The 14,078-nt window shown below is 38.9% G+C and overlaps 1 protein-coding gene across 1 annotated transcript in view; it reads left to right on the forward strand.

The window, feature by feature from the left end:
- Positions 1-14,078, forward strand: part of SRFBP1 (serum response factor binding protein 1) — a 78,280-nt gene that overhangs the window by 50,381 nt on the left and 13,821 nt on the right. Inside the window, exon 4 of the mRNA XM_051641936.1 lies at positions 1,228-1,299. Coding sequence (XP_051497896.1) covers positions 1,228-1,299 — 72 coding nt within the window. The remainder of the gene's footprint in view (positions 1-1,227; positions 1,300-14,078) is intronic.

The following is a 14,078-nucleotide window of genomic DNA, read 5'->3' on the forward strand; positions in this document are numbered from 1 at the left end:
CAGTCTCCTCCAAACTAAAGAGACCCAGCTCTCTCAGCCTTTCCTCATAAGGGAGATGTTCCATTCCCTTAATCGTCTTTGTGGCTCTGCACTGGACTCTTTCCAGCAGTTCCCTGTCCTTCTTGAACTGAGGGGCCCAGAACTGGACACAATACTCCAGATCTAACTATATTGTTACCTACGGATCCAGCCCAAAGCACCTTGACATGTCTCATTTTCTCAAACTATAATGCTCTGCATGGGTACCTCCAATTTAAGTTTTCATCTTCTTTATTGACCACAATTGTGGCGAAATTACAGTCCTTTAAGTCATCTGCTTTCCTGGAGTTTTGAAATGCAGCGAACAGGTAATTTTCTTCATGTGTTGAAACTACCAGCGTTGCAATATTGGCTAGATTAGATGAAAGCCATCAAAATAACTAGGTTTCTTTGTACAAAGTTGGTGGGTTTTTTGTATCTATGAGTGTGTGGAAGTTATTTGTGATCTACATAACAGTAGTTAAACTGCTTATAAAATGGCCATCTGGCAAACAACTGGTATGTAACATGATTTATTTGACGCAGAGCCCTAGGAGAAAAAAGCAAATATTCAGTGCATTCAAATGCTATGGTTAATAAGGCATTTTGTAATACAACATATATAAAGCATGTATTTTAAAATTCTTATAAATCTGTCACAGGGCCATGTTTCATTTAATATTCAACTTTTAACAAAATCCACTTGTTCAGGATTTTTATTTCTCTATTTCAGCTGCCAATGGAAATGCTTAAGTATAGGGATGAAAACTGCATGTGTAGTCCGTCTCTTCAGAAAAGAGATAACTCCATTTCCATTGCCTTAAGCTTACACATTCACATATGTTTTTAAGTTCTGATGTGACTTCAGAGTTTAAATGAAACACTTAATATCTTATAAAGTTTACTTGTAGCAAAACAATAGAGGCAGTGTAAACATTTCTGTAATAAAATCACCTTGGCTGTTGAAAATCTCTATTGCTCTCAGTTGCGGTAGATACAGTCAGATCAGGTGTAAGTAGTGTTTTGCAAGTCAATAAATACAGTATTTATATACACACAAAAAAAAATCTATACAACGAACTGATTTTTTTCCTTTAAGAGATTAAGTAGGAGATACCGTGAAGTTAGCATGTTTATGAATAAGGTAAACCTTAGACAGATTTCATGAAGTCTGATCATAAGCAGAATAAAGGTATCTTTCATCCACAGGAAATAAAGCCAGATGAAGTTACCAGACTTGCTCTTCGGACAGAAGTTAATTTTGAAAGTGTCTGCAAAAAGGTAAGCCTTGTTTTTTGTTTTCTTTTCCCCTCTCTGTGAGTGTGAATGCTCCTTAGGAAAAAGTGTGTGTGTATGTGTGAGTACCTGCAATGAGTTCTGTATCATGGAATCACAGAACCCCAGAAGGGACCTTGAAGATCATGAAGTCCAACCATAACCTAACCTTACTTCCTTTACTAAAGAAATGTATCCACTAGGATGTATCTACAGAAAAACTACAGCTGTTTAGGACAAGTGACTTGTCATCTATGCTGGTGGGCTAATCCCTAGTAACTGGAACAGAATACCAAGAAGTATAGTAGTGGTTTTTGAATCTGTATAAATATATTCGTTTTGTTTGTATAGTACATGTAGATGGTTCAGTTAGTGTAAATAAGCTTTCAGCAACAGCTGGAAAAAGGCTCTGAATACTTGAAGATGCAGAGGGAAGTTCCCACATATGAACAAAACATAACAAACATTAGCCTGAAATAAAGGCAGAATTTTAACACCCTCATGCCTCATTAATTTCAGTGCAGTGTTTCTCCTGAAACTCACTGATGGCACATTATTAAATGTTAATTGTTTTACTAGTGATATCTGTAAGAGATTAAATTAAGACATACAGGAGCAAAGAAGCTTGTTGAAATAAGCAGTTGAGGTTAAGAACAGACTGGACACTTAAAGAAGAGTGAAGAAGAGCAGAAATAAATACCATTTTAAGGGGTATGTGGCAGAAGTGATGTCAGAAAGCAATTCAGAATAAAAAAATATCAATGGATGAAATTGTACATTTTCCTTCACATTATCTTAAGTTCCAGTGGGTGGTCTGCTGAGAAACTCCGAAGTCTAAAATGTTCATAGTCCACAGGCTAAGTGTAGAATTGAGTAATTTCTTCCTATAATGGCACCAATAAATAGTTTGTAATACAGCTATGCTGTTGCAAAGCTCAGTCATGTGTGATGTAGTTCAGCTATTAGCATAGCGTGCAGTAGGATTTCCATGCTTAATGTGAGCAAAATCAAGTTATAAGGAAAATATTACAGGAATTTGGTATTTCTGGAGCAGTGTTTAGATGTGTCTTGCTGCTTTTCATTCACTCAATGATAGAAGAGAGTAAGGAAAAGGTCAGATATGCTGACAAAGAGCTAAAATGCAGCATTCTTCTTTACAATTTACTTGACTGTGATTTTCCAGTCTGAAGGTAACCTGGTCAGAAACTGTTTACTGTGATGTTAAAAACAGTGCAGAAGTTTGTGAGAACGTATGCTTGTAAAGGGATGCTAAATTCAAAAAGTTAGGGCATTTTGTCAGTTCCTATAGGAAACTCTTCTGCTAAGGAATCAAATGCATCTGGCTTATGCTCATTGCATAAAGTATAGGAATCCCAAAATGAAATAGCTGATACTATTGTTTTAAAGGACTTTACAGTTGGGATTTTATTTTCTAAGAGGGATGGGGTTTTTTTCGCCAAGAATACAGAAGGAATATTATTAATCTTACTAATTGATTTTGTCCCATTTTAAAATGTATTCGTAATCATGACTGGCTGTATTTTTTCTACATTTACTTAAAATAGGCTTTCATTTATCTCTAATCCTTGAAAGCAGATAATACAGTATCTTCATTGAATTGTTTTGGGTTTTAGAACTGTTGTTACTTCTTTCACTTTCTGCTGCTGGTCCTGCTTTTCAGTTGTATGAAAGTCCGTTAATCTCACACCTTGTAGTGAATGGGTCTCATGTTTCAAATGAGGTTTATGGATGGATGCTGATGCTTTATGTTAAACACCCAAAGAGGGTTTTTAGCTGCACTGCAGTAGAACATGTGCAATTATTACAGAATTATTGACAAGTGATGGCTAAGCCAGCATAACTTTATTGGTTGGCCATAGCATAGCCCTAACTAAAGAAAGCATGTCTTGTGTGTTTCAGGAAAAGGTAATTTTCCACTATACTATTTCTTCTTTTCCCACAGTTAGTTATTAAACATACAGTTAAAAAAAAAAAGTATTTATTTTCTACCCCTAGAAATATTCTGTAGGCCACATAAAATGCAGACCGCACTGTTTACCTTTTCATTAACTTCAGTTTCAAAATATTTGAAGGAAAACATTCTGTGGCTGTTTTCATTTTCAGAATAGGTTTGTTTTCATTGATAAAAGGCAGTCTGCTTTTAATTCACTGTGGAATGCTGAATATTAGTTTTGCATAGTGGACATGTAGTCAGGATATTTGTTTAATTCCTTTGGCCCACTGAGACTTTATGTTCCATTACTATGTTTCCCCATACATTTTTCAGAATAAGATAGATGTACTCTTCTATTTTAAAAGAGTTTGCACAGATTTCAATGAAATACAAAAAAATTGTGCTGTGTTTAGCAAGTCCCACTTTAACTGATGATTTAGCTGTCAATGTTGCTATACTAATGATTGCTAATAAGCACTAATAACTTGCAGAGTGAATTGGCAAGAATTACCAGCCACATGACACAAGACTTCTTCCTTTTCTAATTTATAAAAATGTCATAGGGCTTACCACATTACTGTCAGACAAGAAGCAGTAGGTGAACTGTTCTTTGTGTACCTCTGCTAAAATATTGCTGCAGCTGGCACCTTTGGTATGAACAGGTGATAAATTCTATTGTAAAAATTCTAATGAATGTTGCTATGTGGCTTTAACTAGACTTTAAATTGCCAGTTCTTATTTACAGCTGCTGAAAAATGGAACCTGTAGGTTTTGGCTAAGGTTTTATGTATGCAGTTGTTTACTGTCTGTAACAGATAAATTTCCCAGCCATTAATAACATTGAAAAACATGTGGCAGATCTGTTGTTTAATGTTTTTTTGAAACTGGTATTTCCAGCTATGATTGGATTTTGAAGTGTTCTTTACAGCATAGGTACCTGAACTGTTATGGGTGGCATGGTTCATTGGTGGTGTGCTCCAGCACACTGAAGTTATAAATGAGATCTAGTCCTAAACATACTGTTCATAAGAAGCAGAAAACTGACTTCCGAATTGAAAAAGGTCTTAAGTGTTATCTTCAGCTTATTGTTAATGTAGTTTTAAGGTAACTACAATAGATTGAAATAGGCAGCATAGATAGGTTAATATGTAATAATAATTTTCTAGTATTAGAGAAATTGTATGTATCATCTGTTCTATTTCCCCAGAAAAGGGAACATTGGTCCACCTGTGAGCACCTTCATCATAACCTCAATTGATTTTCTTGCCTTTCCACTAGTGCTAGCAGATTCTGACTAACTTACTGTAGCATCTCATTTAGTTTTGCATCCAATAAGTCTTTGGCATTTAGGACATGAGGAAAAAAACCAGTATTTTAAACACTGACAGAATTCTGCTACAGCATAGTGATCTACAAGCAATGATCTGCAGTTCCCTCTTGCCTTAAGTCAAGATACTTCTTATTTTTTCTAACTAAAAGTGTATGTCCTTAAAAAATCAGTGACTTTTGGATTCTGGGGGTTTAGGAGAGGGAACTGAAACTCTAAAGAACTATTGTATTTTTATTTGAGTGAAGAATAGAGTAGTAGTGTACCTTGAACTGAGCACATTCTCTAGCAGGAAGATATACCAACAAATATTCTCAGGTGATAAATATATCCTCTTATTTTTTGTTTTCAAATACAATCTTAATATAACCTTAGTAGCATAGTTTTCATTTTTTTGCATTAAACTTTAATCTGTGGTCCTTGAGAAGAGCACCGTCTTTTCCTAAGTCCTGTATTTTCACCCGTTGCTCCAATTCTGTACTGCAAAGAGGATTTTGCATAGCAAATTTTTAGTAAATTGTGACTTTCAAGTTTGTTTGGGGCCATGCCATATCCCACTGAGTCTCAAGATTACTGAAGAGCTTGGCACAGTTTCTAAGTTTGTTGAGAAATTTCTTCTAGACCAGCAATGTAAGCCATTACTAGCTCTTAGAAGCATTTTTTTGTTAATGTAATGCCTGGTGAGCTTAATTTGGATTGCTTCATATTCAGGAACCGACATTGTCTTGTTTGGAATTTAGAAGGAATTCGAAGGCTTTAGAAACAGAATCTCAGGCAGCTCATACATGGCCGTAGAGAGGCATTCAAGGATTTGACTGAGCAGCCTGCTGCACAGTATGATTTTGATCAGTAGAAGGCTTATGCTACCTGATGAGAACAGCTGTACTTAATGTCATTTTGGGGAGATGACATTAGGGCTATCTAGCTTCAGGTCCAGGTATTTTTAACAGATGCCCAAAGGCTGTTATGCTGCAGTTAAAGTTCTGGCATTATTTCAGGGGTAAGTGTATTTACTATCTTTGGTTCTTTGCTTGTATGGCTCAAATGCAATTGAGATTCAGAAGCTGGCAGAAAAGCAAGAAAAGGTTTTCTGTGATTTATCAAATGAGAGTTTTCAGCTTCACCTGTGAGAAGACCCTGTTTCACCTCCCAAACTTTGCTATGGGAGAAAGTCCTTGGGCAAGAACTACATGAAAAGTAGGTAGAAAGGTATTTCTGCCTGTGACAGAGAAGAACAAAAAGGATGAAGTTACAAAAAGTATGTTTATGTTTTATCTTTGTATCTTTCAAAAGAGTGCTTAAATCACATTATGAAATAGCATTTCTCAGATTCATACCACCTTATTTTTAAACTCTGGAGGTATGAGGCCTGAGATGAAACTATTTATCAGTCCACAGCCTCTCTCATCAGTAACCAAAGAAAGAGCAAGGATAGGGTAGTCTCAGTGGTTGTGTTATGTTTTTACAGATTTGCACTGAAATGTTTCACAACAACAATCTGTGAAAGGCATCAGGTTTCCCAGAGTATATCACTAATACATGAGACGTGTTTACACAACTAATGCATAATATTAATTCTAAATAATACATTTCTTTATTCAGAAAATATTGAACTTGATATTGCTACTTCTTTTTATCTGTGTGACAGAACAAGAAAGGAAGGTATCATTTCTAAATAGGTAGAACTTTTGGTTAAACACATCTGTGCCTGAGGAGGAACAATCATATCTCTATGGTCTAACTTCGAAAAATATGAATGTTTCTGTTTTATCTAACGTTTCTAAAAGGACACTTGTGACCTTTGCCTTAATTTATTTTTAAAATATACTTCATAGTGGAAAATATATAAAACCAAAATCTCTGTATTCTCTGTGGATTTATTCTGAGGAAATGTGCTAAATCACAGAAGGGGCCTGATGCAAAGTCTCTTGCAGCTTAATTGGAGACTGTTAACTTCAAAGCATTTGGATCAAGCACAGAATATTTGCTGTCTTTTGTTTGAGCTCTGAGGGATTTTCCACAATCTCCTCCTTTCTCCCCTGCCCTCCTTAGCTGCCTTGAAGAATTCTGCTTGCTACAAAACATTCTGATTGGTATAGATGTTATTATTGATATAAACTTTTGCTTGTGTTGTTTGTGCCTTTAATAGCAGCATAACTGGGTAATTAGTTCTGTGGATTTTTAACATTCTTTGCTTATGAAATTCTGTTTGCGATCCATAAACCATAGGGAGAGGACTACTGTATGAATCAGTCTTTTGTATAATATTGATTTGATAATCCACTAACTTTGCTTAACATGCTTATCATTAATTCTTCACATTTTGCTGTTTTGTGGTTTGATTTTTGGCAATATAGGGGTGAATGGCTGGTGTTTTTGAGGGACCCATGAAAAACTCAATTTTTTATTTATTTTTTTAAAATCTAGATTCTGGTTGTTATACTCTTATTAAACTAGAACAGAATCCTAAGAACACGTGAAAATTTAACAATTTAATGATTGTCTACCTGAACCCTTAACAGTCTCCATCTCATTTCCCCTTCCCCTTCTTTCCAACTACTGATTCTTGGAAACATAGTTACCGATTTTCCTTAGGAATGAATGTTTTAGCTTGTACCTAAAGAGATGTTTCCATTCTCCAACAATGTGTGTATGCTGACAACAGTAAAATAATAATACTTTATTTGTTTTTCTACCTGTTGAAATGTTACATTCTATTCCTTTCTTATTTCGGTATGGAAATAAAGGCATTCATTTGCATGTCGGATACCATATACACTTTGCTCTGTGTAGTAGGTAGATCTGTCATCATCTTTTGGTTTTGGAAATTCATTGCATTGATTTAATAGCACAGTTTCCTGTAACATAGGCTAAAATAATTGGTTTGATGCTGGTAACCAGTGTTGCAGAGCTGAAATATTTGTCCTGAGTGTTTTGTCTCTGAATGGAAGTTACACTGAATGTATGAAGCCACCGTTTCCTGAGAATTTTCCATGTCAAATACCAGCTGTTTCTCTGTGGTCTTCCTAAGACTACTGACAAAGTGAAGAATTTTGCATACAGTGATGAATATCACATTCAGCTGTAAATACTTCTTCTGTGTGACTGATTGTTTTTTGCCTTCTTTTCCTGAATGTTCTTCATCTTCCAAATTTGATCACTTGAACTGTGGGCTGTTTAGTTTGCAGTTAGTGTATATACTTCACTATATTTTAGAGCTTAGAGTCTATCGCTATGGCTGAAAATGAAGTTTTATGTGAGCGCAAACTAAGTCTGTCATGTTTTGACAAATCTTTCTCCACTTTTTTCCCACATATTTCTCCACCTAATTGTTTGTCTGCTAGCCCAACTAGGGTCAATCCCTTCCCAGGCTTCCAGTGGGAGAGGTCAGGTCTGTGCTGTGTTCCTCTCTCCCACCTTTGGTTAGCCATTCTTCACACACACACACTCTTGCCCTTACTTTCTCTGGGGCAATTTGTAGATCTCCTCTCCATTAGCCCCTTTTCATTCAAATTTGGCAGCCCACACATTTACCTCTGTATGGTCACTGTTTGAGAGCAAAGAGATAGACTAGACCAAAGTTCCATAATATTCAACAGCTGAGTAGCAGTTGCAGTGATCTCAGTTTGATTACAGTTTGGATTTTGTCCATTCTGGAAATAATTTTTTTAAAGTTCAGTATTGAAAAAACTTTGGCAGTTTTTCACAGAGGTACTATGTTTATCTCTGACACAAAAAGGCTGTCTCCTGTCAAATTTTAAATTACTAATCCAGGGATTTACTACCAGTCATTTGAATTCCTGTGCAGCTGTATTACTTAATTTTTTTTTTGTCTCGCTGAATTGATTGTTCAAGATTATTAGAGTGTATTCTTGTCCTTAGGCAAGACTCAATTTCAAAAGTGGTGTGATTGCTTTTAATCTAAATATGCTCTTTTCACTTACGTAGTGTGTCTGACCAGAATGTGGCCAGGCATGTTGTCCTCAATGAAGCTCAGAGGGAGTCAATACCATTTTTGCAAGTGATATTTGGCTTGCACCATCTAGGTCATTCAGACACAAGAGGCACACATGCAAGAGCATAAATGGAAAAAAAGGTGGGTAGGGAGGAACAGTGTTAAGCTCAGATGTGCCTGTGGTGGTGATGTTGTAATGCACGGTGCTTCCACATGCTCATGACTGTTTTTTCAGTCCCAGAAGGTTTCTATCACAGCACTCAAGAAAGACTAGCAACGCTCAACTTTAATTCGTATTTAAAATAATTTGTAAGTGATGTGTGTAAATATCTTACTGGATATGAGCTATAATGGGGAAAATGGAGGAAAATGTTATAATTAGTCTTGGTTTTATGCTTTCTTGAAGAAAAAAAAAGTAATGAGGTTTTCAAGGTATGGTGGTTGATTCACCTTTTTTATTTATTTATTTAATAAGACAAGGCCAAGTTACCATTGTTCAGAATCTCCTTGGTATCCTTCTCCAAAATATTTTTCAGACTTGCATGAAATGCCCGAAAGGCAGACAGAGGTCCAGAATCTAAATGCATGGATGAGAGTGTGGTATAGGAAGGAGAAATTTAGATGTTTGGAGAACCTGAGGCCAGCAGGAGACTGGACAGGAAGGATGAGCTTCATTGTAATAAAAATTGTGCCAGGCTGCTCTTACTGAGAATTTTAAAGGTCATAAAAGACTACTGAAAATAAAAGCAGGGCAAGATGATATGTATGGAGGAGTAACTGAGTCACAGTTATATGACTGCCATCTGTCTGCTTTTCAGAATATCTCTTAAAGGCCAAGGAGGGAACAGTTTGATCTAATAAATAATTAAGGTAAATCAGACTGCCTACAATGCCAGTTGATTGGCATCTCCAATACTCAGCTGCAGAGAAACAGGATAAATTGTGAATAATTCCATATAAATCCTTGAACGGAAAAAATTGGGGGGGGAACTAGAATACCTGACATGTAATGTCATCACAGTTATGATAGATTTCCTTCTTCCACCAGGTCTTCAAGATACTTAATGTAAGGTGCCATCTTTGCAGGGGTAATGGACATGAGAGTGGTGCTGTGTTTTGAAGCACTGTGTTTTAAGTCTAACAGCGTAAATGTATTACAGGTAAAGACAAATACTAAAGAAATGACAGTTCATACAGGTTTGGTACTAGTAAAGTGCTACAGCATCCAGTCAGAATGATGATGCTGAGCAGAAACTGTTAAATAAGATTAGAGAAGCTACAAATTTAGGACATATTAACAATGAGAGTTTTCAGTTCATGTTAATTCATTTGGGTACTAAAGACAGAATCTTGGAATTGCATGCATTCACAGGGAAAGTAATCACATTATAGAGTTGATCCACAGGAAGGGGCAGGTGAGAAGAATATGTTCAACCGTATGAGAAAGCAAAATGTGTTCCCTGTTTTGCCACCTATCTGCTAATTTTCTTCAGTATTGGTGGTTCTCATTAGACAATTTCATCCAAGGTTGTTGGGGGTGATTTTTAAAGCATTACCTACCATCATGTTGCCTGTGTGTGAGAAACCAAAATCAGTGTACCACTGAGGGAAGGGTGGCCACCTCTTGATCCTGTTTTGAGAAACGCCATAGAGTGCAAGGATGGAGAACATAAGGCAGAGCATGCATGAGTTGGGATCTTTCATTGAGAGCATCCTCAGCAAGTTTGCTGATAACACCAAGCTGGGTGGTGCAGTTGATATGCCAGAGGGACAGGATGCCATCCAGAGGGACTTGGGACAAGCTGGAGAAGTGGGCTCAGGTGAACCTCATGAGGTTCAACAAGGCCAAGTGCAGGGTCCTGCACCTGGGCCAAGGTAACCCAAGATATGAATACAGGCTGGGGGAGGTCATACTTGAGAGCAGCCCTGTAGAAAAAGACCTAGGGGTACTAGTGGATCAAAAGCTGGACATGAGCCACCAATGTGCAGTTGTAGCCCAGAAGGCCCCCAACTCTATCCTGGGCTTTATCAAAAGAAGTGTGGGCAGTAGATCGAGAGGCATGATTTTGTCCCTCTACTCTGCCCTGGTGAGACCTCACCTAGAATACTGTGTCCAGCTCTGGTGCCCCCAGCACAAGAAAGATGTGGACCTGTTAGAATGTGTCCAGAGAAGGGCCATGAAAATTATCTGAGGGCTGGAGCACCTCTTATATGAGGACAGGCTGAGGGAGTTGAGGTTGTTCAGCCTGAAGAAGAGAAGGCTCTGGGGGAACCTCACAGTGGCCTTCCAGTACCTGAAGGGGCCTGCAGGAAAGCTGGCGAGGGTCTTTTTACAGGGTGTAATGGTTTTAAACTGAAAGGAGAGAAGAGAGAGAGTGGCCTAGCAACGACCTCTGCTAGCTCCCTCAGCACCCACAAGTTCATTCCATCTGGACCCAAGGATTTATGGATGTCCAGTTTGCTTAACTGATCCCTAACCCAATCCTCATCAACCAAGGTGAACTCCTCCTTTATCCTGACTTCCTCTGAGGCTTCAGGGGTCTGGGGCTCCTGAGGACAGTCTCCAGCAGTAAAGACAGAGACAAAGAAGGCATTCAGTAACTCCACCTTCTTTATATCCTCTTTCACCAAGGCACCCATCTCATTCAGGTTTGGGACTATATTGCCTCTAGTGTTAGTTTTATCTGCAATGTATTTGAAGAAGCCCTTTCTATTGTCTTTGACCTTACTTGCAAGGTTTAATTCCAAGGAGGCCTTAGCTTTCCTAATTGTGTCCCTACATCTTCTGACAATGGTCCTATATTCCTCCCAAGTGGCCAGCCCCTCTTTCCATAATCTGTAGATGCTGTTTTTCCACTTGAGTTTGCCCGGCAGTTCCTTGTTTAACCATGCAGGTGTCCTGGCTCCCTTACTTGATTTCCTGTTCTTTGGGATGCTCAGATCCTGAGCTTGGAAGAAGTGGTCCTTGAATGATAACCAACTATCTTGGGCCCCTTTACCATCTAGTACCCTGTCCCATGCGATATCCCCAAACAATTGCTTGAAGAGGCCAAAGTTGGCCCTGCTGAAGTCCAGGGATGTGATCCTGCTAGGTATTCTGTTCACCCCACACAAACTCCTGAAGACCATCTCATGGTTGCTGCAGCCAAGACTGCTTTTGATGATCACCACTTCAACCAGACCTTCCTTTTTAGTGAGTATAAGATCCAGCACCGGTCTTCTCCTAGTTGGTTTGTCCACCATTTGCATCAAGAAGTTATCATCAGTGCACTGGAGGAACCTTCTCGATGGTGAATGGCTGGCTGTGTAGGCCTGCCAGCAAATATCAGGGTAGTTAAAATCCCTCATGAGGACTCAGGCCTGTAATTGCAAGGCTGCTTTCAGCTGCCTGTAGAAAGCCTCATCAACTCCCTCATCCTGATCAGGTTTCCTGTAACGGACCCCCACAACAGCATCACCCATGGCAGCCTGCCCCTTAATTCGTACCCACAGACTTTCCACTTGCTCCTAATCCACATCTGGACAGAACTCAATACATTCTAGTTGCTCTCTCACATAATGCGCAACTCGACCACCTTGCTTTGCTGACCTGGCTTTCCTAAAAAGGTCATAGCCGTCCATGACCACATTACAGTCATGTGAGCTGTCCCACCATGTCTCTGTAATTGCCACCAGATTATAACCCTTAGACTGCACACAGACTTCTAACTCCTCCTGTTTATGCTGAGTGCATTGGTGTGCACGCACACACATTGGTGGGAGCGAGCTGAGCACGCTGGTGGGACCCTTGGGAGGCGAGAGGCCTTCTGGTCTTCATTAATACTAGAACAGTGCCCCACCAGTGCAAACCCATCTACTACCCCCTTTGAATCTAGTTTAAAGCTTTATGAACGAGCCCTGCTAACTCTTGTCCTAGAACCCTTTTTCCCCTGGAAGTTAAACCTTTTCCATGTTTTACTGTCAAGCTTGGTGTCTTATAAAACCCACTATGGTCAAGGAACCCAAAGCCCTGCCTGTAGCACCAGATTCGAAACCAGGTGTTTAATCACTGGATCCTTCTATTCCATCCCACATCATCACCTGCAATGGGAAGAAGAGAGGATGTTTATCTTTGTTTTAATAGTTTTTCCGTGAACTGAATTTGTATTTCCCTTGTCTTTTTCAGAAAGTGGCTTAAAAACATATAGATTAAAGGAAATCTATTTTCAATTGTGTGTGAAAATTCCAATGTGGTGTGCCAAGAAATTCTGTCTTGTTTTGAGGACCCCTGGCTAATGTGTACGGCATTCATGAAGTCTTTAGGTCCTCTGTGCCTCCAAATCGTTGGCACTGACACTTTGTTTCTTCAGCAGTGCTCTGAACATAAATACATCTCTGCCAAGAGTTTTATCTGAAGGTATTGCCCTCACAGTAGTTATATATGTGTTACCTGGTGGTAATGCTTGTAAATGTGAAGGCCTGAGCAAGACAGGGTTTATTGGCAGGGATAAATCTTTTACTTTATAAATTATCTAAAATACACTTGATTAATTTGAGCTTGTTTTTCAAATGTTAGCTAGTTTTGAATCTTTGCATCTGTTTTAAACTAGAAGATCAAAACTCTATCTACTTTCTCTGTTATAAACTGTCTTTCATATGTGCTTATGCATATGATGCTGCATCAGACTGCATCTGACAAGTGATCATTTGAGGTTTAAGCAGTGAAATATTGTAAGGATGTCTCAAGATTACATCCCTAAAAGTCTGATGCAGAGTTTTGTCAGCAAATTGACTTCATAAGCGTTTGGGTGGATATCTCAATTCTGAAACTTACCAGATTTGCCCAAGGCAGAATACTGTGAACTTAAAATAGTTTTAAAAATATGGAGCTCATCCCTGTATCTCACCAATTTGTTTGCTACCATCGGCTTCCACTTCGTCTTCGGACAAATGAGGAGGAAAAGAATAGCTTCGGTCCAAACATACAAATGGAAGTTAGAGAAGTGTAAACTGAGTCTGTGGAAGTCAGTGATGAATTGACAGTCAGTGCTACTGCCATCAATGCAACGTCTTCTTCAGACCTCTGCCTTCTATTGTATGCAGTTCTGCAGATAAATAAAAAGATTGTCCAGAGTACCCCACGTTGCCATGGGGTTTCAGCTTCCATAATGCTTGTGTATTGGGTTTGCTTGGCAAGGTATTGACAGGAGGAGGCTACAGGGCTGTATTTTGTGAGAAGCTGCTAGGGGCTTCCCCTGTGCCTGACACAGCTAATGCTGGCCAGCTCCAAGATGGACCCATCACTGCCTAAGGCCAAGCCCATCATGAACAGTGGTAGCACCTCTGTGATAACCTGTCTTAGAAGGTGGGCAAAAAACCTTCACAACTGCTGCCAAAGAGAGAAGTGAGAACTCTGCAGCCCTCAAGGTTAATGAAGAAGGAGGGAGAGGAGGTGTTTCAGGTGCTGGAGCAGAGGTTCATAGGATCACGGAATCATTAAGGTTGGAAGGGACCTTAAAGGTCATCAGGTTCCAACCCCCCTGCCATGAGCAGGGAACCCTACCACTATA

The sequence above is a fragment of the Apus apus genome, chromosome Z, assembly GCF_020740795.1.
Source record: "Apus apus isolate bApuApu2 chromosome Z, bApuApu2.pri.cur, whole genome shotgun sequence".
Classification (NCBI taxonomy): Eukaryota; Metazoa; Chordata; class Aves; order Apodiformes; family Apodidae; genus Apus; species Apus apus.